General features: G+C 44.3%; 2 protein-coding genes across 2 annotated transcripts; one reads left to right on the forward strand and one right to left on the reverse strand.

Annotated features, from left to right (window-relative positions):
* The first annotated feature begins 6,331 nt into the window (after positions 1 to 6,331).
* LOC138954941 (uncharacterized) lies at positions 6,332 to 13,295 on the forward strand. Its single transcript, XM_070326680.1, has 3 exons — positions 6,332 to 6,452; positions 9,120 to 9,364; positions 11,430 to 13,295. Exons 2-3 carry the CDS (start codon positions 9,244 to 9,246, stop codon positions 12,500 to 12,502), a joined length of 1,194 nt encoding a protein of 397 aa, XP_070182781.1. The 5' UTR covers positions 6,332 to 6,452; positions 9,120 to 9,243; the 3' UTR covers positions 12,503 to 13,295.
* Positions 13,296 to 19,296: 6,001 nt separating this feature from the next.
* Positions 19,297 to 25,068, reverse strand: LOC138954936 (uncharacterized). The gene has a single exon (XM_070326677.1). It carries the CDS (start codon positions 25,066 to 25,068, stop codon positions 19,297 to 19,299), a length of 5,772 nt encoding a protein of 1,923 aa, XP_070182778.1.
* Between the last annotated feature and the right edge of the window lie 85 nt (positions 25,069 to 25,153).

Raw genomic sequence — 25,153 nt, forward strand, 5'->3', positions numbered from 1 at the left:
ATGCCAAGACATAATGTTGTCAACAAAAGAACAATAAGCGAAAGACATACATTTGTAAGCGTGCTCTGTATGTATCACTTTATTTTCCCATTGTTCTTGAGTGTGTGTCTCCCCCGCGGGTTAGGGGGAAGAATTTACCCGATGCTCCCCAGCATGTCGTAAGAGGCGACTAACGGATTCTGTTTCTCCTTTTACCCTTGTTAAGTGTTTCTTGTATAGAATATAGTCAATTTTTGTAAAGATTTTAGTCAAGCAGTATGTAAGAAATGTTAAGTCCTTAGTACTGGAAACTTGCATTCTCCCAGTAAGGTCATATATTGTACTACGTTGCAAGCCCCTGGAGCAAATTTTTGATTAGTGCTTTTGTGAACAAGAAACAATTGACAAGTGGCTCTATCCCATCTCCCCCCTTTCCCCGTCGCGATATAACCTTCGTGGTTGAAAACGACGTTAAACACCAAATAAAAAAAAGAAAGAAAGAAAGAGTGTGTGTCAGTCTGTGTGGCTGTCAGTCTTACCTTCCCCTCCACACTCTATCATTTTCTTTTACCTTGTGAAATGTCATTTACCAGGAGAACTTGATAAATAGAAACTTACAAAGAAAGAAAGAAAGAAAAAGGACAAAGGATAAAAAAGAACAGACGCTGATCCGCAGTTTATCTCTTTCCCGCTTCGAGGAGTCATAATTTCACCAGTCAGTTAACGTGTTGCACATCCTTTCATTGATAGCTTCTTTTTTCCCTTTTTAATTTCTGTCTGTTCCTTTATTTCTATTCGTCTTTTAAAAATTTTTTTTACCCAATCTGCTACATCGTCATTTCCATCAAGACACCCCCCCAAAAAAATTAAAAAATGTAAAATAAACCGCAAAAAACACACACACACACACACACACACACACACACACACACACACACACACACACCAAGCAAAGCACACACAAAAAGCAACAAACATATCAACAACCAAAAAGAGCATAAAACAATCCACCGTGCACGAGATATCTAAGGTATAAACGGGGGAACACCTACTATAATAGGGATCACACAAAAAAACCAAAAAAAAACACACACACACATAATCACACCAATAACGACCACAAAACATAAACTATGTAACAAGAGGCATAAATATCAACTAGAAAAAAAATGCGATCGCTGACAGAGAGACAGGGGACACCTTTTATCGGGATCGCTATGACAAAAATAACCACCACAAAACAAACCATGTAACACTTGCAGAGGCATATATCAGCTTGACAAAACGTGACCAGAGACAGACACATGGGGCACCTATTATCGGGATCGCTATATAACAACAACAAAAACCAACATCATAAAACACGAAACAAACACTTATAACTACCACAAAACAATAACTATGTAACACTTGTAGAGGCATATATCAACTAGATAAAATGAGACAGAGGCATGGGGCATCTATCATCGGGATCGCTATATTAAAAAAAACAACCCAATAACCACCACAAAACATAAACTATGTAACAAGAGACATGTCTACAGCAGCGAAAGAAAAACTAAAGCGACCAGAGACAGAGGCATGGGGCATCTATCATCGGGATCGCTATATTAAAACAAAACAAGAGGCGAAGCCTTCAAGGCTCCCGTAAGAAATCAACAAACAGTAACATAACACAAACTCACTCACTCCGTAACACACACACACAAACACACACACACACACACACACACACACACACACACACACACACACACACACACACACGCACACACACACACACAGTTAAAACTAACGCATCATATCAACTCCATGTATAATTTTCAAAAGAAGGCAAACAGATAAAATGACTAGGGTAATAGGTTAGGTACCTGCCATGTGGGCACTTTTTCCACTGCTGTCCTCAGTCCTATACTTTTCATCAAGACTTGTCACCATGCCGAGTAGATCTAAATTCGGAAGTCTTCATGTGGCTGAGGCATATGTCTGACATAGCGTCGATCTTGTTAACCTCCTTTCTGAAACAAATGGCAAAATGCGATTAGTTATGATGACTACAACCTACACAAATATAAACAGTGTTTTGAAACAGAATAGTCAGGTTATACAAGCCACTTTACCCATGCAGCATGGTAACCCTACAATATGCGAAACATGTCGACTGCAGCAGCCTGGTTCTTAAAATAATTCTGACGGTCAACACAGCCAGAAATGCCAACAAAGACAAGAAAGCTGTGGCAAGGTAAGCTTACCAAACGTTACATAGCGAATCATATGATACTGCGTAAACAGCAAACAGTAGATCTACAATCAAAGAGAGGATCGAGTCTGGAATGAAACGCGATACAGATCTAGCATTCAAAAACTGTCTTTCACGTTCAAGGAAGTTGTTGCAAAGTACTTGAGACTTACTAAATTGTACAGACAAAACCATGACAGTGCATGTTTTGAATCTGAGGAAAAAATCGTGATCATTTTGACTTTGAGAACAGATTCATTCCGTTTCCTTATATCTGCATGTTCAAGTAAATGGTGGACAGTTTTTTTCGGGCAGAGTAAACTTAACTTGAGACTCTACTGCAAGTCTTGAAATTCACATAAATCGAACCACGAGCAAAGACATCCAAACATTACAGGCACTTTAGATCAACTCATTTCACTAGAGGTGACTGCCTAGCACTGTGTTTGACATCCGTGTCTGCTGAAATAAAAAGAAATTAAAACAAAACGGATTAACAGTAGGTGACACGTTATCAGAGTGGGAGACACTAGATCTGTCTCTGAACTTACCGGGATACGGCTGCAAGATCGACACTGACTGCCGCGCTTTCGACAGCTCTTCCTCGCGTGGACATTGGAAACACGCTGTGCAGATCAAATTGTAGGAAATCTCCCTTTGGTATCTTCTTTATTTACTTTTCTGGAGCTTAGAAACCGAACAACATGAAATCGTCTTCCCCGGCGAATCGGCGAGGTGAGAACTGGACCACAATCCTTCGCGCGACCCCTGACCTGATCTTGACACCTGACCTGCCGTCTACATGCCAAACACGACACAAATCAGTCAACTGCTTGTACCCCTTCAAAAACCCCCACCACCCGTTTTCTTTGGATACACGCTTTAACTACACACATGCCGACACAATGTTGATCATTGCTTCAATAATTTGAAGATGGTGCTTGAAAATTAACCACGTGAAATGAGTATTTCGGTGTTTAGCCAAAAATGTTAAAGTTTCTACCACAGACATACACACATACATACATACGCACGCACGCACAGACAGACAAAGTTTACCATCGCATAGGCTACACTTACGTGAGCCAAAAACACAAGAAATTCCTACGAGGTAGGAAAAACACCCCCGTCAATGGGAAATAACCTTCTCAGTTGGTGGCAGTGACTGAGTGAGAATGGTTATTTCCCTTTGACCATGAAGATGTCCCTCTATAAGTCCTTGTATAATTTTAATCCACCAATAACTCCCTAACCGTGTGTTTGACAGGTCCCAATTTTTGTAAGGACCGTCTCAGGAATGTATAGAACCTGTTCACCAAGTTTGGTGACGATCGGTCCGTTCATTCTTGAGATCTATATGCGAACACAAACACACAAACACCCAAACAAACACACAAACACCCAAACAAACACATCGAGCGAAACCTATACACACCCCTATACCGGGGGTGTAAAAACACCAATAACCACCACAAAACATAAACTATGTAACAAGAGACATGTCTATAGCAGCTAAAAAAAAAAAATAATAATAATACAGCGACCAGAGCCAGAGAGACAAGGGGACACATAATTATTATCGGGGTCACGGTATTACCTGCACCGCTACAGCATTCCCCCCTATGTATCCGACCTTGGCGCGAGCCCACTATCCTCCCTCCCTTACTCTCACCAAAGAATGTATCCCTACGGAAAGTCCGTAGGGATACACTCTTTGCTCTCACTCTCGTTTCCTCCCTCGCCACCTGCCACTACTTCCTTCCCTATCTCTCTCGCTTCCGCTTCCAGAGCCGCCATTTTTGGAGCAAGTCTTTTGTTGCCTTGGAAACAACCAAAGAGTGGGGCTTTACTGATGGGGAGAGGGAGGGGGACGGGGAAGCAGAAGGCTTCAAAAACAAAGGTTGATGCTTTTTCCCTTGTCTTGGGTTGAGTTTTCCTGTCGGATAGGTGTCAAGGAATGTTGGATGGAGAGAAAGGGTGTGTGAACGGGGGGGGGGGGGGGGGTGGAGTAGGGGGGAGGGGTCGGGTGGGGGCGAGAGGCAAGGGGGGAGGGTGACGGAAAGACTGAGTAGGTTAAGGAGGAGTGCTTTACCGGATAAGTTTGGGAAGGTGAGAGAGAAGGTGGGGGGTGGGGGGGTAGGAATGGACGGAGAATGATACGGGGTGTGGGGGACAGAGGTGTAGGTAAGAGAGTTCAGGTACAAGTGGGTATAATCCACTCTAGTCCAAAGCCTTCAATCATGAAGGAAAAACAAAGTTTATTATAGTCTAGAGTATAATTTTAGACACGAAAGAAAGAAAAATAATTATAATCAGCCTTGTTTAATCAACCTATATTCGCAGTAACCTGAATTAAACACACACACACACACACACACACACACACACACACACACACACGCACGCACGCACGCACGCACACACACGCACACACACACACACACTGGCACCGCGTCACGCACGCACACACGCACGCACGCATGCATGCGCGCACATACACACACACACGCACGCATGCATGCGCGCACATACACACACACACACATACTCACACACACATACACACACACACACACACACACACACTCACACACTCTCACACACACACAAACTCACACACACATATTGAGGGTTAAAATCAAAGGCTGTCTAGGTTAGCTAAGACGATGTTAGGTTAGATCAGCTTTACAATGATCAATAGATCATTTCCACGACTCTTTCTTTGAAGAACGTATCTGTTGTTTGCCTTGTACGCTGAAGTGACCAACATTGTGAAATAGAACTACTTTAGAGTAGAGAGGCTATCTGTATTCTTGAAGAACTACACAAGTAGGAGGAAGACTTTGTTTTTTACCTGCAGCGATAAGCGTACGAGAAAGATGTTCACAAGAGCTCTTAGTTGTCACACTTGATGACCTCATTTTGGGACTATTTTAGTGGACCTCTCGTGGGGTGAGGGGGGGGGGAAGAGCGGGAGAGGTAGTAAGTGTGTGTGTGTGTGTGTGCGTGTGTGTGTCTGAATGATGAGCGTGTGTGTGCGCATGCCTGTGTCAGTGCACAAATATGTGTATACCCGTCTGTTCGTCCGTGTGTGTGTGTGTGTGTGTGTGTGTGTGTGTGTGTGTGTGTGTGTGTAAGTGAGCGTGTGTGTGCGCATGCGTATGTCAGTGCACACATATATGTATACCAGTCTGTTCGTCCATGGTTGTGTGTGTGTGTGTGTGTGTGTGTGTGTGTGTGTGTGTGTGTGTGTGTGTGTGTGTGTGTGTGTGTGTGTGTGTGTGCGCGCTTGTGCGTGCGTGCGGGTGTGTATGAGTGTGAATGTGTGTGTGTGTGTGTGTGTGCGTGCGAACGTGTGTGTGTACGTGCCTACTTCATCATTTGTATACTTGACAGTCTCGTCCGGATGTCGTATTGGCTATGTCTTTATTTTGGTGTCTGACATAAGGCATTATTTTGTTTGTTTAACTGGTGACGCAAATGATCTAGTTCTCCAACATGACAAGGCGTTGCGTGGTAACAGAATGGGATGAGTTTTGTATTTTGTTGATTGTGTGATAGGCCTATGTGTGTCTTGAGTGCACTCACTCACACACACACACACACACACACACACACACACACACACACACAGACACACACACACACACACACACACACACACACACGCACGCACGCACGCACGCACGCACGTACGCACGCACGCACGCACGCACGCATGCACACACACATACACACACACACACACACACACACACACACACACACACACACACACATACAACAACAACAACAACAAAGGCGCTATTATTCGTAGGGTTCCTCAAAGTGTGCTGACAAATCGGCTTGGGAAGTCGCAAAACACAGGAAGAAAAATCTGTATTTCTTACGTAAACACAAACAAACAAACGCACACACACAAAACTCTCATCTGTTCGCATACAACACCTCGTTCGTCAAGGTCAACCAAGATAGAATGTGAAAAATAATAAAGTCTCGGCTTTTTAAGGCCAGCATTTGGAAGGCGAGACATGATTACGTCACAGGCAAGATAAATGACGACATAGGTCAAGGTTTTTTCAATTACGTCATGTTATGCACTTTTTTGTAACTTTGGCCTCATGGCCACCCTTTCGTTCAAAGTACCATGTATTGTAAACCAAACACGATGTGGACTGATATCGGATGCTTACCTGTGTTTGAACGAGGATGTACATCTCAGTGGCCACGCTAGGTTTGTATTACAATTTGTTATTGAAGTTGACTCGATGCGATCGAGAACCGATAAGCTTTTTTGCTGATGATATTTCAGTCTTCCTCTCCTCAGTTTATTTTTGCTTATTTACCAGCAGTAAAAACAGGGGAAATGTGGGACATTGAATGACTTTTTTTTCTCAGTACATTCATCTTCTTATGTTGAGGACATGTGTGTGTGTGTGTGTGTGTGTGTGTGTGTGTGTGTGTGTCACTAGCACTGTGTGTGTGTGTGTGTGTGTGTGTGTGTGTATGTGTGCGAGAGAGAAAGTCTGTCTGTCTGCCTGACCGTGTTCGCGGTGTTTGTCTGCAGCCAATCTCGCTCGCATTGGTTCACCATAATGTCGTTATCAAAGACTAAAGTTTACTTTTTACATTTAGTCAAGTTTTGACTAAATGTTTTAACGTAGAGGGAGGAATCGAGACGAGGGTCGTGGTGTATGTGCGCGCGTGTGTGTGTGTGTGTGTGTGTGTGTGTGTGTGTGTGTGTGTGTCTGTGTGTGTGTGTGTGTGTGTGTCGAGCGATTCAGACTAAACTACTGGACCGATCTTTATGAAATTTGACATGAGAGTTCCTGGGTATGAAATCCCCGAACGTTTTTTTCATTTTTTTGATAAATGTCTTTGATGACGTCATATCCGGCTTTTCGTGAAAGTTGAGGCGGCACTGTCACGCCCTCATTTTTCAACCAAATTGGTTGAAAGTTTGGTCAAGTAATCTTCGACGAAGCCCGGACTTCGGTATTGCATTTCAGCGTGGTGGCTTAAAAATTAATTAATGACTTTGGTCATTAAAAATCTGAAAATTGTAAAAAAAATATGTTTTTTATAAAACGATCTAAATTTACGTTTATCTTATTCTCCATCATTTGCTGATTCCAAAAACATATAAATATGTTATATTCGGATTAAAAACAAGCTCTGAAAATTAAATATATAAAAATTATTATCAAAATTAAATTTTCCAAATCAATTTAAAAACACTTTCATCTTATTCCTTGTCGGTTCCTGATTCCAAAAACATATAGATATGATATGTTTGGATTAAAAACACGCTCAGAAAGTTAAAACGAAGAGAGGTACAGAAAAGCGTGCTATCCTTCCCAGCGCAACTACTACCCCGCTCTTCTTGTCAATTTCACTGCCTATGCCGTGAGCGGTGGACTGACGATGCTACGAGTCAGTATACGGTCTTGCTGCGTTGCATTGCGTTCAGTTTCATTCTGTGAGTTCGACAGCTACTTGACTAAATGTTGTATTTTCGCCTTACGCGACTTGTTACATTTAGTCAAGTTTTGACTAAATGTTTTAACATAGAGGGGGGAATCGAGACGAGGGTCGTGGTGTATGTGTGTGTGTGTGTGTGTGTGTCTGTCTGTGTGTGTGTGTAGAGCGATTCAGACTAAACTACTGGGCCGATCTTTATGAAATTTGACATGAGAGTTTCTGGGTATGATATCCCTGGACATTGTTTTCATTTTTTTGATAAATACCTTTAATGACGTCATATCCGGCTTTTTGTAAAAGTTGAGGCGGCACTGTCACACCCTCATTTTTCAATTAAATTGATTGAAATTTTGGCAAAGCAATCTTCGACAAAGGCCGGGGTTTGGTATTGCATTTCAGCTTGGTGGCTTAAAAACTAATGAGTGAGTTTGGTCATTAAAAATCGGAAACTTCTAATTAAAATTATTTTTTATTAAACGATCCAAAAACAATTTCATCTTATTCTTCGTCATTTTCTGATTCCAAAAACATATACATATGTTATGTTTGGATTAAAAACACGCTCAGAAAATTAAAAATATAAAAATTATGATCCAAATATTAAATTTCCGAAATCGTTTTAAAAACTATTTCATCTTATTCCTTGTCGGTTCCTGATTCCAAAAACATATAGATATGATATGTTTGGATTAAAAACACGCTCAGAAAGTTAAAACGAAGAGAGGTACAGTAAAGCGTGCTATGAAGCACAGCGCAACCGCTACCGCGCCGAACAGGCTCGTCACTTTCACTGCCTTTTGCACTAGCGGCGGACTACGTTCAGTTTCATTCTGTGAGTTCCACAGCTTGACTAAATGTAGTAATTTCGACTTACGCGACTTGTCTTTTCTTTTCATTTTGCAGACACTATTATTGCACAGTGACACCGTTGTTGAATACACACATACAAAAGATTTGTGTTCTGCTTTGCACATCACATCGGATCACAACTTCTTTTGTTAAATACAAGACAGCTAGCCTGCGTCTGGCTTTGGCTATCAAATATTGCCTGAGTTGCTGCTGCCCACTTATGACAACCTGTGTTCTGGTTTGCACGTCACGTCGGGACTGAAATCCTTGTTTCAAATACAAGCTAACCTAGTGTCTTCCATTGACTGTCGACATGTCATATCGGGCCTGACAGTTGAGGTGAACAGATTGGTGACCTGTTCACCTCAACTGTTGCGAGCTGGTTCTAGTGTGCTTGCAGCAGACCCAACACAGCACAGATCCACTTCTGGAATCTTAAGCTAAATATGTCCCAAGACACACATTTTGTAGTCCTGGCATCCTGAAAGGCAGAGGCCCCAACTGTTCAGACTTAAAAACACCAGAGCATTAAGTTGGACCCTATTCAGACTAACTTTTGAACGCTGTGCAGGCTGAAAAACACCAGAGCAATAAGTTGGAGCCTGTACAGAGTAACTTGGACGCTGTTCAACGCCAGAGCAACAACGTAACTTCACTCCTGAATCGCTGGAAGTTCTCCTGACAGAAGATTCAACATGGGCGGCAGCGGCTACTCTATCAAATTTGACGGGGACATGCTGGTCGGTGACGTCATTGCCATAGTGCTGGGCTTGCTTCTTATGATTGAGAACATCTTCCTCCTGTGTACTGTCCATAGTAAGTACAATACAATACAAAACAAAACGACACGATGCAATCGATACACTGCAATACAATACAATACAATACAATACGATACGATACGCAACTTTTTCAACACAAACCCAGCGCTGAAAGTCCAACAAATGGTGTACTCACCTTTGGCTAGTGATTCTGAAAATGTACGAGCCAAAGAGCAAACTTTACTAGCCAAATCAAGAATTTGTTTCAGCAACTTTACTCGCATTTGGCGAGTAGATGAGCATTTCTACTCGCCATTTACATGTTTCTACTCGCCATGGCGAGTAAAATACTCGCCACTTTCAGACCGGTAGCCGTTTTCCTCTCGCCGAGATCTTCCGCATAACAGTATATTCATGCGCGAAGCTATAGTTCTCTTCCCCGCATTAAATACTAGATTTGAGCAAAAACAAATAAACAAAACAGAAAGACTATATTTCCTTTTTAATTTTTTTCTCGTCCAAAAAGATCAGTTAATACTGATTAATCTATTATCATGTACAAACATCACTACTTTCCTAACACTTTCCTAACACCTTCGTTTCGATTCCGGTCTAAGTTAACAAATTTACTCAAAATTGACTGAATGTAAAATTGAAAACGAAAAGCATCACTGCTTTGCAGAGGCCGAACTTCCGCATGACCTTATTAATGTCAAAGACTAGTTTTACATGGCTCTCATTTACTACAGTGAAACACACCCCCCCCCCCTTCCCAATTAAAGACTACCTCCCTTTCAAAATCTTATTTTTTTCTGATTTTCTGTTCATAAACTGTGTAAATTAACCTCCGTTTCAAAACTGCCTCTTTATAAAGACCTCATTTTCTCAGATTTTCGTAGGTCGTAAAGAGAGGGGTTCCATTTTACTTATGTCTATTTTTGGTGCGCTCATGCCACGACCGATTTCTCGATCAAGAATTGAACTCCAATGCGTCTGTCACGTGCCCAGCACACACACGCCACCCCCCGTGCGCCCGAGAGGGAGTCGTATAACGCATTTGCTTTTCTTATTAATGACCAAACTCATTTCTCGGAATCGCTCTACACACACACACACACACACACACTGTTACACGACACTTGAGATTGCCACAAGTTCTCAAACGTCGTATAGTTGTGTTCTTTTATTTTACGTCGCCCGTCTTCGCAGCAGCAGAAAACAACTCGTCAAATTGAGTTCGAGGATTTATTTAGCATTCCATACATACAACTGCACATCGTAGCAGAACTCAAAGTAGAAGCTTTTTTACATACAAATCGCGCTGGCCTTTATAGCAAATACTCAATCTCGAGAATATTCCAGACCGAACATGATACAACTAAAATTAGATGAATTGTCCATGGACTAGAATAGTGACATTCTCTGTGACGTACATCAAAAGCGCCGACGCACTTAATCCGAGCGAACGCCACGAACCCACGACTCAAAACAACGTGGTAAACAACTTGTTTTGACATGACTAGAAAGTTCACCTGCATTCTCGTCCAAACATAAATATTGTGTTTACAAAATATAATATCGGTACTTTCCCACAAAGTAAAAACGAGTCAACCACATGCAACACACAAAACTGAACCAAAGTTCAGCAACGGCAGCGTTTCCTAACACACACACACACACACACACACACACACACAATTCTCGAGACAGACGGACACACACACACACACACATACACGCGCACGCACGCACACGTATACACACACACACACACACACACACACACACACACACACACACACACAATTCTCGAGACAGACGGACACACACACACACACACACACACACACATACACACACGCACACCCACACACACAAACACACACACACACAAGCACACACGCACACACATACACATACACACACACACACACACACACACACAATTCTCGAGACAGACGGACACACACACACACACACACACATACACACACGCACACACACACAAACACACACACACACACAAGCACACACACACACACACACACACACACACACACACACACACACACACACACACACACTTCAGTCTCGATAATAAACTCCACTGCGCCTTTCAGGTGCCCAGCACACGCCAGCCCCGGTGCGCCACCTGGTGTCCCACCAAGCTTTCATCCTCATCCTGATGGGCATGTCCTTGGTGCGGACCGGCTTCGTCTTCTTCGTCAACAACAATGAGACGACGCTCCACGAGTGCATCGTGTCGAGTGTGCTGCAAGGACTGACGGAGAGCCTGGCGAGCTGGGGCACGGTGCTCATGGGGCTCTTCGCCCTGGCCCTGCACAGCCCCCTGGGCAAGCTTCACGAAGCGGTGGTGAGTAGGACCAGGTACCAGGCACTCCTCATTGCGCTCACCTGGGTTCTGGTGCTTGGAGAGTTCGGGATGAGCTACGCGCTCACGGACCGCTACACGAAGGAGGGCTGCGTCGACGTCAAGCCGACGCCCAGGCTGATCCACGGGGTGTTCGACATGGTCAGCTTGGCCCTGCTGGTGGTCATGCTGGTTCTGTACGCGCTGCAGGTCAAGCGGAAACGCAGCGCCGTGGGGCCCGAGGACGCGACGGTCAAGCGACTGTCCACGTTGCTGCTGAGCCATCTGAGCCAGGATGAGCACGTGGCCGAGACGCTGGTCATCCTGTGCGTGCTGACCCTGTTCCTCCACTTCCCCGCCGCCTGCGTAGACCTGACACACGCCGTGGAGCAGCACCCCTGGGACGACGTGCACATCATCAACTTCTGCGTCTACCTCCTGACGGACTTCTCCAACCTCCTGCTGCTCGTGGTGCTTTTTGCCCGGCACGCAGACCTCCGCGCCGTCTTCAAGAGGGTCTTCTGCCGCAAGTGCTTCCTCTACGACGAAACCTTCACCAGGGAAATAACCAGCACCTACGATCACGTCAGGTCGTGCCAAGAGAAGCTCCGGAACCCCAGCGTGGCCAGAGACTTCCTCGATGACCCGAACAAGAACAAGACACTCGACAACATGCCGGCGTTGAAGGAGAGCGCGGTCACGGCTACCACGATAGGCCTGCTTTATTATAAGCCCTTCGGTGGTTCGAATCCGCATGCTTCGCAGTCCGTTGAGGACCACCTTCGGCGAATAGAAAGCGGCGACGATCTAGACTCAAAGTAATTTCTTTCGGAGAGACAATTTCAGTAGACTGCAGGTTACTTCTTTCGCCGTACAGAGAGACAACGTAGACTGCAGGTTACTGCTTGTGTCTTCTAAAGAGACAATGCAGACTGCAGGTAACTTCTTTCGCCTTCTATAATAAAGGTACCCTTATGCATACAATTATTCATGGATGTGTACCTCAAACCATATTTTCCAAATTCACGTTAAAAAATTCACGTTAAAAAATTCACGCCAATTGATGAGACTGAACACGCCTCTGCCTAGGATTGACCTATTCAAATCTAGTTTAGTCTATTCAGGTAGCAGTCTCTGGAACACTCTTCCGACAATTCTACGGCAAACTAGCAGCACAAACGTTTTTAAGACCAGATATACGTATTATCTCATGAAGTCGAAATAAACATCTGTTGTCGCTAGAATGGTTGTTAAAACCAACAACCGGTGTTTTTTAACAATGTATTATTATTTGTATATACATATAATTTTTTTTCCTGATTTGTTTGAATGCATGGGCATGGCATTTACAGCTTTGTTGCGTCAGTGCAATCTACTCTATAATTCTTAACTCATGTCAAATGAACTTACATCTTTCATTTAAAGCAATGCATTGTATGTAAATTGATAATATGTTCTTACTTTCATTTTATTATAATCATGTAGCAGTAGTTTTTTTTACTTGCTTATTCTTTAGCAATTTTAGACTAGTCCCTCTTCAGGGCGAGGACAAGATGTAAAAAAGCAGATCACTGCTTACTCTATTACCCTCGTTAAATAAAGAATTGTTCTTGTTCTTGTTCTTGTTCTAGAAAGACAATAATAGACTGAAGGTTACTTCTTGTGTCTTCTAGAGAGACAATGTAGACTGCAGGTTACTTCTTGTGTCTTCTAGAGAGACAATGTAGACTGCAGGTTACTTCTTGTGTCTTCAATAGAGACAATGTAGACTGCAGGTTACTTCTTGTGTCTTCTAGAGAGACAATGTAGACTGCAGGTTACTTCTTGTGTCTTCTAGAGAGACAATGTAGACTGCAGGTTACTTCTTGTGTCTTCTAGAGAGACAATGTAGACTGCAGGTTACTTCTTTCGCCTTCTGGAGAGACAATGGAGACTGCAGGTTACTTCTTGTGTCTTCTAGAGAGACAATGTAGACTGCAGGTTACTTCTTGTGTCTTCTAGAGAGACAATGTAGACTGCAGGTTACTTCTTGTGTCATCTAGAGAGACAATGTAGAGTGCAGGTTACTTATTGTGTCTTCAATAGAGACAATGTAGACTGCAGGTTACTTCTTGTGTCTTCCAGAGAGACAATGTAGACTGCAGGTTACTTCTTGTGTCTTCAATAGAGACAATGTAGACTGCAGGTTACTTCTTGTGTCTTCAATAGAGACAATGTAGACTGCAGGTTACTTCTTGTGTCTTCAATAGAGACAATGTAGACTGCAGGTTACTTCTTGTGTCTTCAATAGAGACAATGTAGACTGCAGGTTACTTCTTGTGTCTTCAATAGAGACAATGTAGACTGCAGGTTACTTCTTGTGTCTTCTAGAGAGACAATAATAGACTGCAGGTTACTTCTTGTGTCTTCTAGAGAGACAATGTAGACTGCAGGTTACTTCTTGTGTCTTCTAGAGAGACAATGTAGACTGCAGGTTACTTCTTGTGTCTTCTAGAGAGACAATGTAGACTGCAGGTTACTTCTTGTGTCTTCAATAGAGACAATGTAGACTGCAGGTTACTTCTTGTGTCTTCTAGAGAGACAATGTAGACTGCAGGTTACTTCTTTCGCCTTCTGGAGAGACAATGGAGACTGCAGGTTACTTCTTGTGTCTTCAATAGAGACAATGTAGACTGCAGGTTACTTCTTGTGTCTTCAATAGAGACAATGTAGACTGCAGGTTACTTCTTGTGTCTTCTAGAGAGACAATGGAGACTGCAGGTTACTTCTTGTGTCTTCAATAGAGACAATGTAGACTGCAGGTTACTTCTTGTGTCTTCTAGAGAGACAATGTAGACTGCAGGTAACTTCTTGTGTCTTCTTGAGAGACAATGTAGACTGCAGGTTACTTCTTGTGTCTTCTGGAGAGACAATGGAGACTGCAGGTTACTTCTTTCGCCTTCTGGAGAGACAATGTAGACTGCCGGTTACTTCTTTCGCCTTCTGGAGAGACAATGTAGACTGCCGGTTACTTCTTTCGCCTTCTGGAGAGACAATGGAGACTGCAGGTTACTTCTTGTGTCTTCTAGAGAGACAATGTAGACTGCAGGTTACTTCTTGTGTCTTCTAGAGAGACAATGTAGACTGCAGGTTACTTCTTGTGTCTTCTAGAGAGACAATGTAGACTGCCGGTAACTTCTTGTGTCTTCTTGAGAGACAATAATAGACTGCAGGTTACTTCTTGTGTCTTCTAGAGAGACAATAATAGACTGCAGGTTACTTCTTGTGTCTTCTAGAGAGACAATAATAGACTGCAGGTTACTTCTTGTGTCTTCTAGAGAGACAATAATAGACTGCAGGTTACTTCTTGTGTCTTCTAGAGAGACAATAATAGACTGCAGGTTACTTCTTGTGTCTTCTAGAGAGACAATGTAGACTGCAGGTTACTTCTTGTGTCTTCTAGAGAGACAATAATAGACTGCAGGTTACTTCTTGTGTCTTCTAGAGAGACAATGTAGACTGCCGGTTACTTCTTGTGTCTTCCAGAGAGACAATGGAGACTGCAGGTTACTTCTTGTGTCTTCAATAGAGACAATGTAGACTGCAGGTTACTTCTTGTGTCTTCTAGAGAGACAATCAGTGGAGACTGCCGGTTACTTCTTGTGTCTTCTAGAGAGACAATGTAGACTGCCGGTTACTTCTTGTGTCTTCCAGAGAGACAATGGAGACTGCAGGTTACTTCTTGTGTCTTCAATAGAGACAATCAGTGGAGACTGCCGGTTACTTCTTGTGTCTTCTAGAGAGACAATGTAGACTGCAGGTTACTTCTTGTGTCTTCTAGAGAGACAATGTAGACTGCAGGTTACTTCTTGTGTCTTCTAGAGAGACAATGTAGACTGCAGGTTACTTCTTGTGTCTTCAATAGAGACAATGTAGACTGCCGGTTACTTCTTGTGTCTTCTAGAGAGACAATAATAGACTGCAGGTTACTTCTTGTGTCTTCAATAGAGACAATGTAGACTGCAGGTTACTTCTTGTGTCTTCTAGAGAGACAATGTAGACTGCAGGTTACTTCTTGTGTCTTCTAGAGAGACAATGTAGACTGCCGGTTACTTCTTGTGTCTTCAATAGAGAGACAATGTAGACTGCCGGTTACTTCTTGCGTCTTCAATAGAGACAATGTAGACTGCCGGTTACTTCTTGTGTCTTCTAGAGAGACAATGTAGACTGCCGGTTACTTCTTGTGTCTTCAATAGAGAGACAATGTAGACTGCCGGTTACTTCTTGCGTCTTCAATAGAGACAATGTAGACTGCAGGTTACTTCTTGCGTCTTCAATAGAGACAATGTAGACTGCCGGTTACTTCTTGTGTCTTCTAGAGAGACAATGTAGACTGCAGGTTACTTCTTGTGTCTTCTAGAGAGACAATGTAGACTGCAGGTTACTTCTTGTGTCTTCTAGAGAGACAATGTAGACTGCAGGTTACTTCTTGTGTCTTCTAGAGAGACAATGTAGACTGCAGGTTACTTCTTGTGTCTTCTAGAGAGATAATGTAGACTGCAGGTTACTTCTTGTGTCTTCTAGAGAGACAATGTAGACTGCAGGTTACTTCTTGTGTCTTCTAGAGAGACAATGTAGACTGCAGGTTACTTCTTGTGTCTTCTAGAGAGACAATGTAGACTGCAGGTTACTTCTTGTGTCTTCTAGAGAGACAATAATAGACTGCAGGTTACTTCTTGTGTCTTCCAGAGAGACAATGTAGACTGCAGGTTACTTCTTTTGCTTTCCACGGAGAATGTAGACTGCATGTAACGTTTTTTTGCTTTCCAGAAAGACAATAAGACTGAAGATAACTTCTTGAGCTTCGCGAGCAGACAATGCAGACAATAGGAAGGTGCTTTCTTTAAGACTGCGGGATTTGTTTCCGCCTTCCAGGCAGAACGAGGAGACTGCAAGATGTTTTGCTTTCCAGTCAAACAGTGTAGAGTGCAGGATTTTTGACTCAACTGATTAATCGGTGAGTCTTAGTACTGAGCATTGTCAGTCTGTATGGACGGCTGGAAAGAGGGATTCTTCTGTCGGAGGGAGGGGGGGGGGGGGGGGTGGCGGATGGGGGGTTGTCTTCAAATGAGGGGCCTTGAAAGGGGTACTCTGACGTGTCATTGTAATCGGACATGACGAAGGCGAGTCGTTCAAGCATCTTCTTGTTGTTTTGGTCTTACAGACAGTGTGAGTCGCGGAATATGTTGTTGCACATTGTTGTCAAATCGTTGCCCTAATCCTGATCCTGCAAACACAATAGACAAACTACGTAGAGACTCCGACACTGACGGCAAATAATTGGTTTGCCTTCACACCAGTTGACACACATTTGAACGCATCAAGACTGTGACTGCGAAGGTCTTGGAACTGTTGTTCTAGGCGTCCCCGAGGACGCCTAGTAATTGGGATCAAGTAAGTGTTGCCTATGTACAGGATAACTCTGCGATTGCCTATGGGACACTGCCACATTTACGTCTTGAGTTACTGCCCTTACTACTATCAAACCGAAACTTCGTCGATAGAGACATCACCTGGGCCAGGGGTGATAAATCTCTATCGACGGAGTTTCGGGCTGTTGTGCGTGCATAGTACCCGCGTCGGACACGGAGCCGTCTTGGAGCCTCTACTTTTTTTTGTTTTGAGACATCGCCTGCAAAAACTCCAGATACATTATTGTGTGATTCTAGGCGTCCCCGAATTGTTGTTGTTGCCATAGTTTACGTTTAGAGCTACTGCCCATACGCCGAGGCCATGCAAAGGATTCTTTTAAGGCCAGGGGCTACACACGTCTGAAGTCAAAAATCGTGTTGTGTGTTCAAGTGGTCAGTTTTGAGATTTTGACATATGTATACCAAATAATCCTTTCTAATTCAGGTTCAACCGATGTTTTTCACATAAAACACTTATATTATGCAAAATAAAGGTGTTTCAAAACCAACTGTGTCAAGAATTTATTTTCATTGTGTGTTGAAATGCCAAAAATGCATTTGTTTGACTGTTAGTTACGCCAAATTCTCCCAACCCCGTTCCGACATGACGTGACACATACCGTGGGATTCAGCATTCTCTCCCCTTTCCCGCTGTCATTCTCTCTGTGAATGAACTGGCCAGCACGCTAACTTCCATATAAAGAGGAACGCGTCACACGAGAGCTTGTGATTGGCCTAGATCGGTCACGTGACCAACTTTCACTTCGCTACGCCAACTTCCGGCATTTTGGAAATTGGTCATTGCTGTCCGAAGTTCATCGAAAATATCGGAAAACATGGATACAAACGCTCAAGATTTGCAAGATTTAGTGCCAGACAGGACTCCGCTTAATCGGGGAAAACGTTCACGCAAGCAGCAGTGCAAAGAAGCAGCCAAGGCTCGCTGGCAAGCGAAAAATGCTGACGAGAACACGATGACGATCGCTTGCTGATGACAACCTTTACCAGCTGAACAACCGTTGTCACAGCCGCACAAAACAAGCCTGGCAGAACTGATGAGTAGTTGAACTTGTGATGTTTAATCAACATACTGCACCGTCAAACTGAAAACAATATAACATCACAATCACTCAACCATACTAATAATGAACAACAACTACTAGCATTACACTGACACAACAAAAACAAAGGGAAACAACCTGTGAAACTTGTCATTTTGAAAACTGTTCTGTTACACTTAAAGGGAGATAATAAGAATTCTACCAACTTAGAAAAAGAGCTCTGATCATTACCTTTATATCTTACACACTTTACACAAAAAGGGAATAACAAAACAAACCAAAAACTTATTCTGAATCACAGGTAAGCACACTGTTGACTGGGAAATGGTAAAAAACAAAATAACTATGAAACGTTATCCTTTGGCACAAATGCATTTCCATACACTACCAACAGTTTAAATGAAAGGCAAACATGTATAAAATACCACTCTTACTTGAATTTGACACACTGAACACTAATTAAACAGTGAAATAAACTTTGTAAAAGTGCGCACATCATGGTGAATACTGAAACACCACATGGTGAAAGACTGTACCAAAAAACGTACAAAACAATAAACTTTTCCTTACTACAAGACAAATATAATTATTCCTGAATAGAAAATTAACAATAGAAACAAATTGAACAATATTTACCCAATGATGGCCTTTGTGCGTCATGTTTATGGCTGATGTTAATGGAACAAAAAACTGTGGCTTATACTAAGAAAAATGGCAGACAGGAAGCGCCGGAACAGGAAGCGCACACGATTCTTACAGCAACATTTTCCTACATATTTTAAACAAACTTTGAATCTATCTTACACACATTTAGTGTAAAATTAATGACTAAATAAAATCTAAAAACTATCAAACTTGTAGAACTTTACTGATCAAAAAGAACAACAACAAAAAGCTGGATCTGGAACAGATTTAAAGATGGATATGGCTTAGGATTTCGCGTGGCGCCTTTCACACTCCCACCAATTTACAGGATTCGTAAAAGTACTTGTAATACAAGAACTAAAAATTAAACATGAATCATGGAAATTTCTATGCACATTCACACGGGCGCAACAATGATTGTCACGAATACTGCTCATGGTCACTGATCCTCCACATAAAGTCAGTTGCTTTCCAGGATGAGGATGAGCTTGTGGACAGGTCGCTCGACAACAGAAAGCTTGGAACGTCTTTTGCCATTTTTGTCGAGATCTTTGGCTGCAATGTTCAAGGTCACATGGCGAACAAGACCGTCGTCATCTGGTGATGCTGCAACCACTCTTGCCAGTGGCCACTGGTTGCGGGGCAGTTCTTGGTCTTTCATCAGAACCACGTCTCCCACCTTGAGGTTCCTCTTGGGGTGAAGCCACTTCTGTCGTTGGGTGAGTGCCAGGATGTACTCCTTGCGCCATCTTGACCAGAACTGCTGTGCCAGGAACTGGACGCGACGCCAGCGCTTTCGCAGAAACAAGTCCTCTGTCATGAACTTGCCTGGTGGGGGAAGGGGAACATTGGATTTCATGGTGAGGATGTGGTTTGGAGTGAGGGGTTCTGGTGAGGTTGGGTCACCTTGATGAACAGCAGTGATGGGTCGACAGTTCACGATGGCCATGGATTCGTACAACATTGTACGAAGAGACGAGTCGTCAAGTCGTCCGGGGCAGAGTGCAGTCGTGGCTCGTAGCACTGATTTCACGGTCTGTACTTGTCTCTCCCACACACCCCCTGCGTGGCTTGCGTATGGAGTGTTGAAGACAAACTGGATTTGGTGGTCTCTGAGCCGCTGTTTGAGTTCATCTTCATCCATTTCTTTCAATGCACTCCTGAGTTCATTGTCTGCTCCCACAAAGTTGGTACCTTGATCACAGAAAATCTTCTGCGCTCCACCCCTGATTGCGATGAAGCAGCGAATGCCGTTGATGAGCGAGTCTGTGGTCATATCGTCGAGCATTTCAAGATGAACCGCTCTGGAGCAGAAACAGGTGAAGAGAAGACTGTAGCGCTTCACTTCCTTTCTTCCGTTCTTCACCAACATAGGGCCGAAGCAGTCCATTCCCACGTACGTGAAGGGAGGGGATGGTTCGACTCTTTCTTTGGGTAGATCAGCCATCTGTTGACCTTGGGCGTCACTTCGCAGCTTTCTGCAGACGACACACTTGCTGAGAACCTTCGCAACCTGCTTGGAGCCTCCAGGTACCCAGAAGCCTTGGGAGCGGATTTCGTTGAGTGTCATTCCTCTACCTTGGTGCTTGATTTTCTCGTGACAATGGAGTATCACGAGTCTTGTGACGTGAGAGTTCTTGGGGAGAATGATGGGATGCTTTTCACCCATGGAGAATGAACCTTTCTTGAGTCTCCCACCAACACGAAGAATTCCGTCTTGCAGGAATGGCTCGGTGCGATGAAGCTTGTTCGTTTGAGGCAAACTTCCCTTCTTGGAGAGACATGAGATTTCTGCTGCCAAGAACTGAGACTGGACACCTCTGATGATGGAGAGTTTGGCATTGTGAATTTCCTCCACAGTAAGTTCTGCTGTTGAGCTTTTGTCGCGAGACTTGTTGAGTCGCAAGATTCTTGTCATCACACGTGCTGCCACATTCCAGCTTGAGAAACGAGATAGTCTGTCATCCAAATCTACTGCACAGGACGTAGTTTGGGTTGTCAAGGCAGTGCGAACTTCTGGGTCTTCAGGCTTGAGAGCTGATGACGTAGCCGAGGGTAAGGAGAGCTTAGTTTCCCACAGAAACTTGGGTCCGGAAAACCATTTGCTGTGCATCAGCTCAGCTGCTCTTAAACCTCTTGAAGCGTGATCTGCAGGATTGTCTTCAGATGGGACGTAATGCCATTGACTTGGGTCCGAGAGGTTTCTGATCTTCTGCACTCGATTGGCAACGAAAACATGGAACCTCCTTGCCTCGTTATTGATGTAGCCCAGCACTACACGAGAGTCTGTCCAGAAGAATTCTTTACTGATGGTGTAGCTGAGTTCTTGTTTGATGGCGTGACCAACCTCTGCAGCCACAACGGCAGCTGCCAGTTCGAGACGAGGAATGCTCACAATTTTCTTGGGAGCCACTCTTGCCTTGGCAGCGACAAGAGAACAGTGCGTTTGACCCTCAGCATTCACCAGTCTCAGGTAGGTGCACATTCCATAGCCTGTGGTACTGGCGTCTGAGAAGTGATGAAGCTGGACGTTGGTGATAGAACCAAAGTTGGTTGGGTAGTAACACCTTGGGATAGAAACGAGTTTCAGCTGATCCATGTCTTCTTTCCAGGTGTTCCATGCTGACTGCAGTTCTATCGGCACAGGATCGTCCCATTTGGTGCCTTTGTGACAAACTTCTTGCAGAATCTGTTTGCCCGTCAGAACGTATGGTGCGATCAGCCCCAAGGGATCATACAAAGAGGCAACAATGGCTAGGATGCCTCGTCGTGTGCATGGCCGTTCACTGGGCATGAAGGAGAAATGGAGAGTGTCGTTGTCTATAGACCACTGCATTCCAAGAGTTCGTTCCAGCGGCAGATCATGGAAGTTGAGGTCCATCGTTTGCATGTTTCCGTTGCGTTCTGACATTGGAATCGACTCCATCACCTTGTGACTGTTGGATGCGAATTTGTGGAGTCTCAGGCCTCCTGTGGAGCAGATTGCTACCGCTTCTTTGATGAGGTTAATGGCTTTCTCCTCTGTCGGCTGGCTGGATAGCCCATCATCCACATAGAAGTCCCTTTCAATGAAGTGAGACCCTTCTGTGAACTTGTCCTGGTTTTCTTTGGCTAGATGTTTGAGTCCGTAGTTGGCGCAGCCTGGAGAGGAAGCAGCTCCGAACAGATGTACCTTCATTCGGTACACAGCGGGGCTGTCTGTGAGGTTGCCGTCTTTCCACCAGAGGAAACGTAGGAAGTCACAGTGTTCTTCAGTCACTCGGAACTGGTGGAACATTTTCTCCACGTCGCAGGTGAAAGCGACAGAGTGCTGTCGAAATCGACTGAGGATGCCCACCAAGTTGTTAATGAGGTTTGGGCCAACAAGTAGATGGTCGTTGAGGCACGTGTTGTTGAACTTTGCAGAGCAGTCAAAGACAACTCTGAGTTTCTTCTTCTGAGGATGGAAAACACCATGATGTGGTATATACCATTCTTGGCCTGTGGTTTCTTTGGCTTCTTCTGCGTCACCTCTTCTTATGATGTCGTTCATGAACTCGTTGTACTCATTGTAGTACTCTGTGTTTCTTTGTAGCTTCTTCTTCAAGTGTTCCAAACGTTGGGCTGCCAGTACGTAGTTGTTTGGAAGAACAGGTTTTTTCTTGAAGGGAAGCGGCATCTGTAGGTGTCCGTCACTGTCTCTTGCAACGTTTGCTCTGAGAATGTTCATGAACAACTCATCTTCGTGTGAAGTGGGCTTGCCATCTTTTTCGTCCTGCTCAAAGTCTCTTTCCAATATACGACATGCGTCCTTTGGTTTGATGACTGGGAGTTCTTTGGTTGTGACACGATTGCAGACGCTTACGTTCTCAGATGAGGAACCTTGTGACGTCGGCGAGGTTTTCCCAACGATGCCCCATCCTAGATCTGTCCTCACTGCAAACGGCTCCGAGTCACCACCGACTATGTATTGTCTGGGCAGGAACGCATGAGAACAGTTGAACCCGATGAGAACGCCAGGATCACAGTTGAGTAGGGGAGGTAACTCATGCGCAATCTGCTGCAGATGGCTCCAGCTTTTTGCAGTGTTGCAAGTGGGTATGGTGCTTTGTCGCAAAGGAATGTAATCAATGGAGTAGGCAGGTGGTAGCTCAACAAAAGTGTCACTGTTGTAGGCTCGCACACGCAGGTCCGAGACTCTGTCGCATACAATCCCTGACTGGATGTCGTCTCTGAGTGTCTCTATCTTGAGACGCGTGGTTTCTCTGGAGGATGGATTCAAGAAGTCTACGACTGAACGTTCAACGAAGGTTGTGTCGCTTTGTGAGTCTATGAGGGCGTAGACTAATCTTTCCTTGTCAGGATCTTGCTTTGTGGATATCCACACTGGAACCGTCAACGCACTGTGTGAGGAAGCGTTGCATGACACCTTGCAGGTTGTTGCTGTTGTTTCTGTGGCTTGCGTACCTGCAGCGTCTCTGGTGCGGTCTCCTTTCTTGTTGACAAAATTATCGTCATGGAGCGCTGTGGGGTGTTTGCCTTGGCATTTCTTGCAGGTGTGATGATTTTTACAGTCTTTCGCATGGTGACCTGTTCGCAAACACCTGAAACACCGTCTCTGCTCCTTAACGAAAGTTCTTCGTTCTTCAGCAGGCCTGGCTTGAAAGGTTTGACAGTTTGGTAGAAAATGGTTGGTCTGTTTGCAAAAGACACAAAGCTTGCGAGTAGATTGTGAGTCGACATCTGGAGTGTTTTGTGTGTGGTTCACCTGCTGATCTGTAGTCGTTGCCATGCTTACGGCTGTACGGTTAGGTCCTCTGTACTTGGTAGGATGTGATGGTTTGGTCTCTCCTTTGTCCTCTTTTAGAGCTTGTAAAGAGCACACTGGCCTAGTCGCGACTTTGGCCTGTGAGGCGAGAAACTGGGTGAAACAATGGAAGCTTGGGTAACTACGGCCGTCTGTATCATGTTGTGCTACCACGTTTCCCCACTTTGTGATGATCCAGTCTGGTAGCTTCTGTAGCAGCTTCTTATTCTCCTCTTCATCATCAAGATGCTTGAGACCCGGGATGTGGGGTGAGGCGTTATCCACGGTGACGAGGAAGTCTGAAAATCTTCGCAGATCGTTGTACTCTCTTCCTCCCACCTTTGGCCAGTTGTTGAGTTTCTTTCTGAAGGCGTTCAGTATTACAGATGGATGTCCATAGCGTTCGTTCAGCGTTCTCCATGCGTCGTCGTATGCTTCAGTGTCGAACCTGAAGAATGCTCCCTCGATACATTCATACGCTTCTCCGGCGGTGTAGCGCTCAAGCAGGGCCAGCTTCTCTGCGTATGAAATGTGCGTGTGACCAATCAAGCCCTCGAATGATCGCTTCCACTTGACGAACTGAAGTGGGTCACCAGTGAAAGTGGACGGCTCACATGGTGGCAAGCGACTGTAACTGACGTGAGCGCAAGGCGGCTGACGCTTGTCGTTGACGAGAGTCTGGTTATGGGTAGTCACGTTATCCTCATGGGCTCCCTGACGGACGGTGGGTCTTGCTTCTGGGTGCCCCAGCTCATCATAAGCTTTGATCATGGCCTTTGTAGCCCTGATGTTCTGTTCTGCCTCCAAGCGGTCTAGGCGTGCTCTCTCTGCCGCAATTTCTTGCCGTGTCTGCATCTCGACTTCCTGAGCTGCAAGCTTAGCCAACGCCTCAGCTCGTTTTGTAGCAATACTCTCTTGTGATGACCACAAGGAAGCGCTGCTGCTACAACTTCTGCCAGAACCAGAGGTTTTAGACCCATAGACTGAATGGGCATATTCCGTGTCCAACATGACACGCAGGCGTGCTGTTTCTTCTTCTTGGTTCCAAGCAATCTGATCTGTTTCACTCATGCGTATTTGCGCTAGCGATACAATGTTGTTGGTGTTGGCAGAGCAGCAGTCCATTCTCCTCCGCGTCAAGTGGTCAGGAGTTTTAATGTTCGTGAAAGCTTCTAAAACACACTTCCGTAAATTTTCTGCTGTCTGTATTACGTTGGTGAGCTCTTCATCAGACAGTTGGTGTTTTAGGTTCTGACGTATGGTTTGCATACCTCTTTTCCATGCTTCATAAGTGTCTATGAAAGTGTCTTCCTTTGGTGTGACTGTAGCACCTGGTGGTTTAGCCTTTTGACCTTTCTTGGCGTCCATTTCTTCTTTGTATAGTTGGTACTTTTCTGTGTATCTGACTTCACGTTTTGGTCTGGTTGACTCCTCTGACTGACTCATGTTGATGATGCTCTGATTTATTCGTTGCTGTGGGTTGGAGTCAGACGTGGTTGTCCAGGCATGGGTTAGCCATTGGTTTGACTGT

The sequence above is a fragment of the Littorina saxatilis genome, unplaced genomic scaffold, assembly GCF_037325665.1.
Source record: "Littorina saxatilis isolate snail1 unplaced genomic scaffold, US_GU_Lsax_2.0 scaffold_703, whole genome shotgun sequence".
NCBI classification, from domain to species: domain Eukaryota; kingdom Metazoa; phylum Mollusca; class Gastropoda; order Littorinimorpha; family Littorinidae; genus Littorina; species Littorina saxatilis.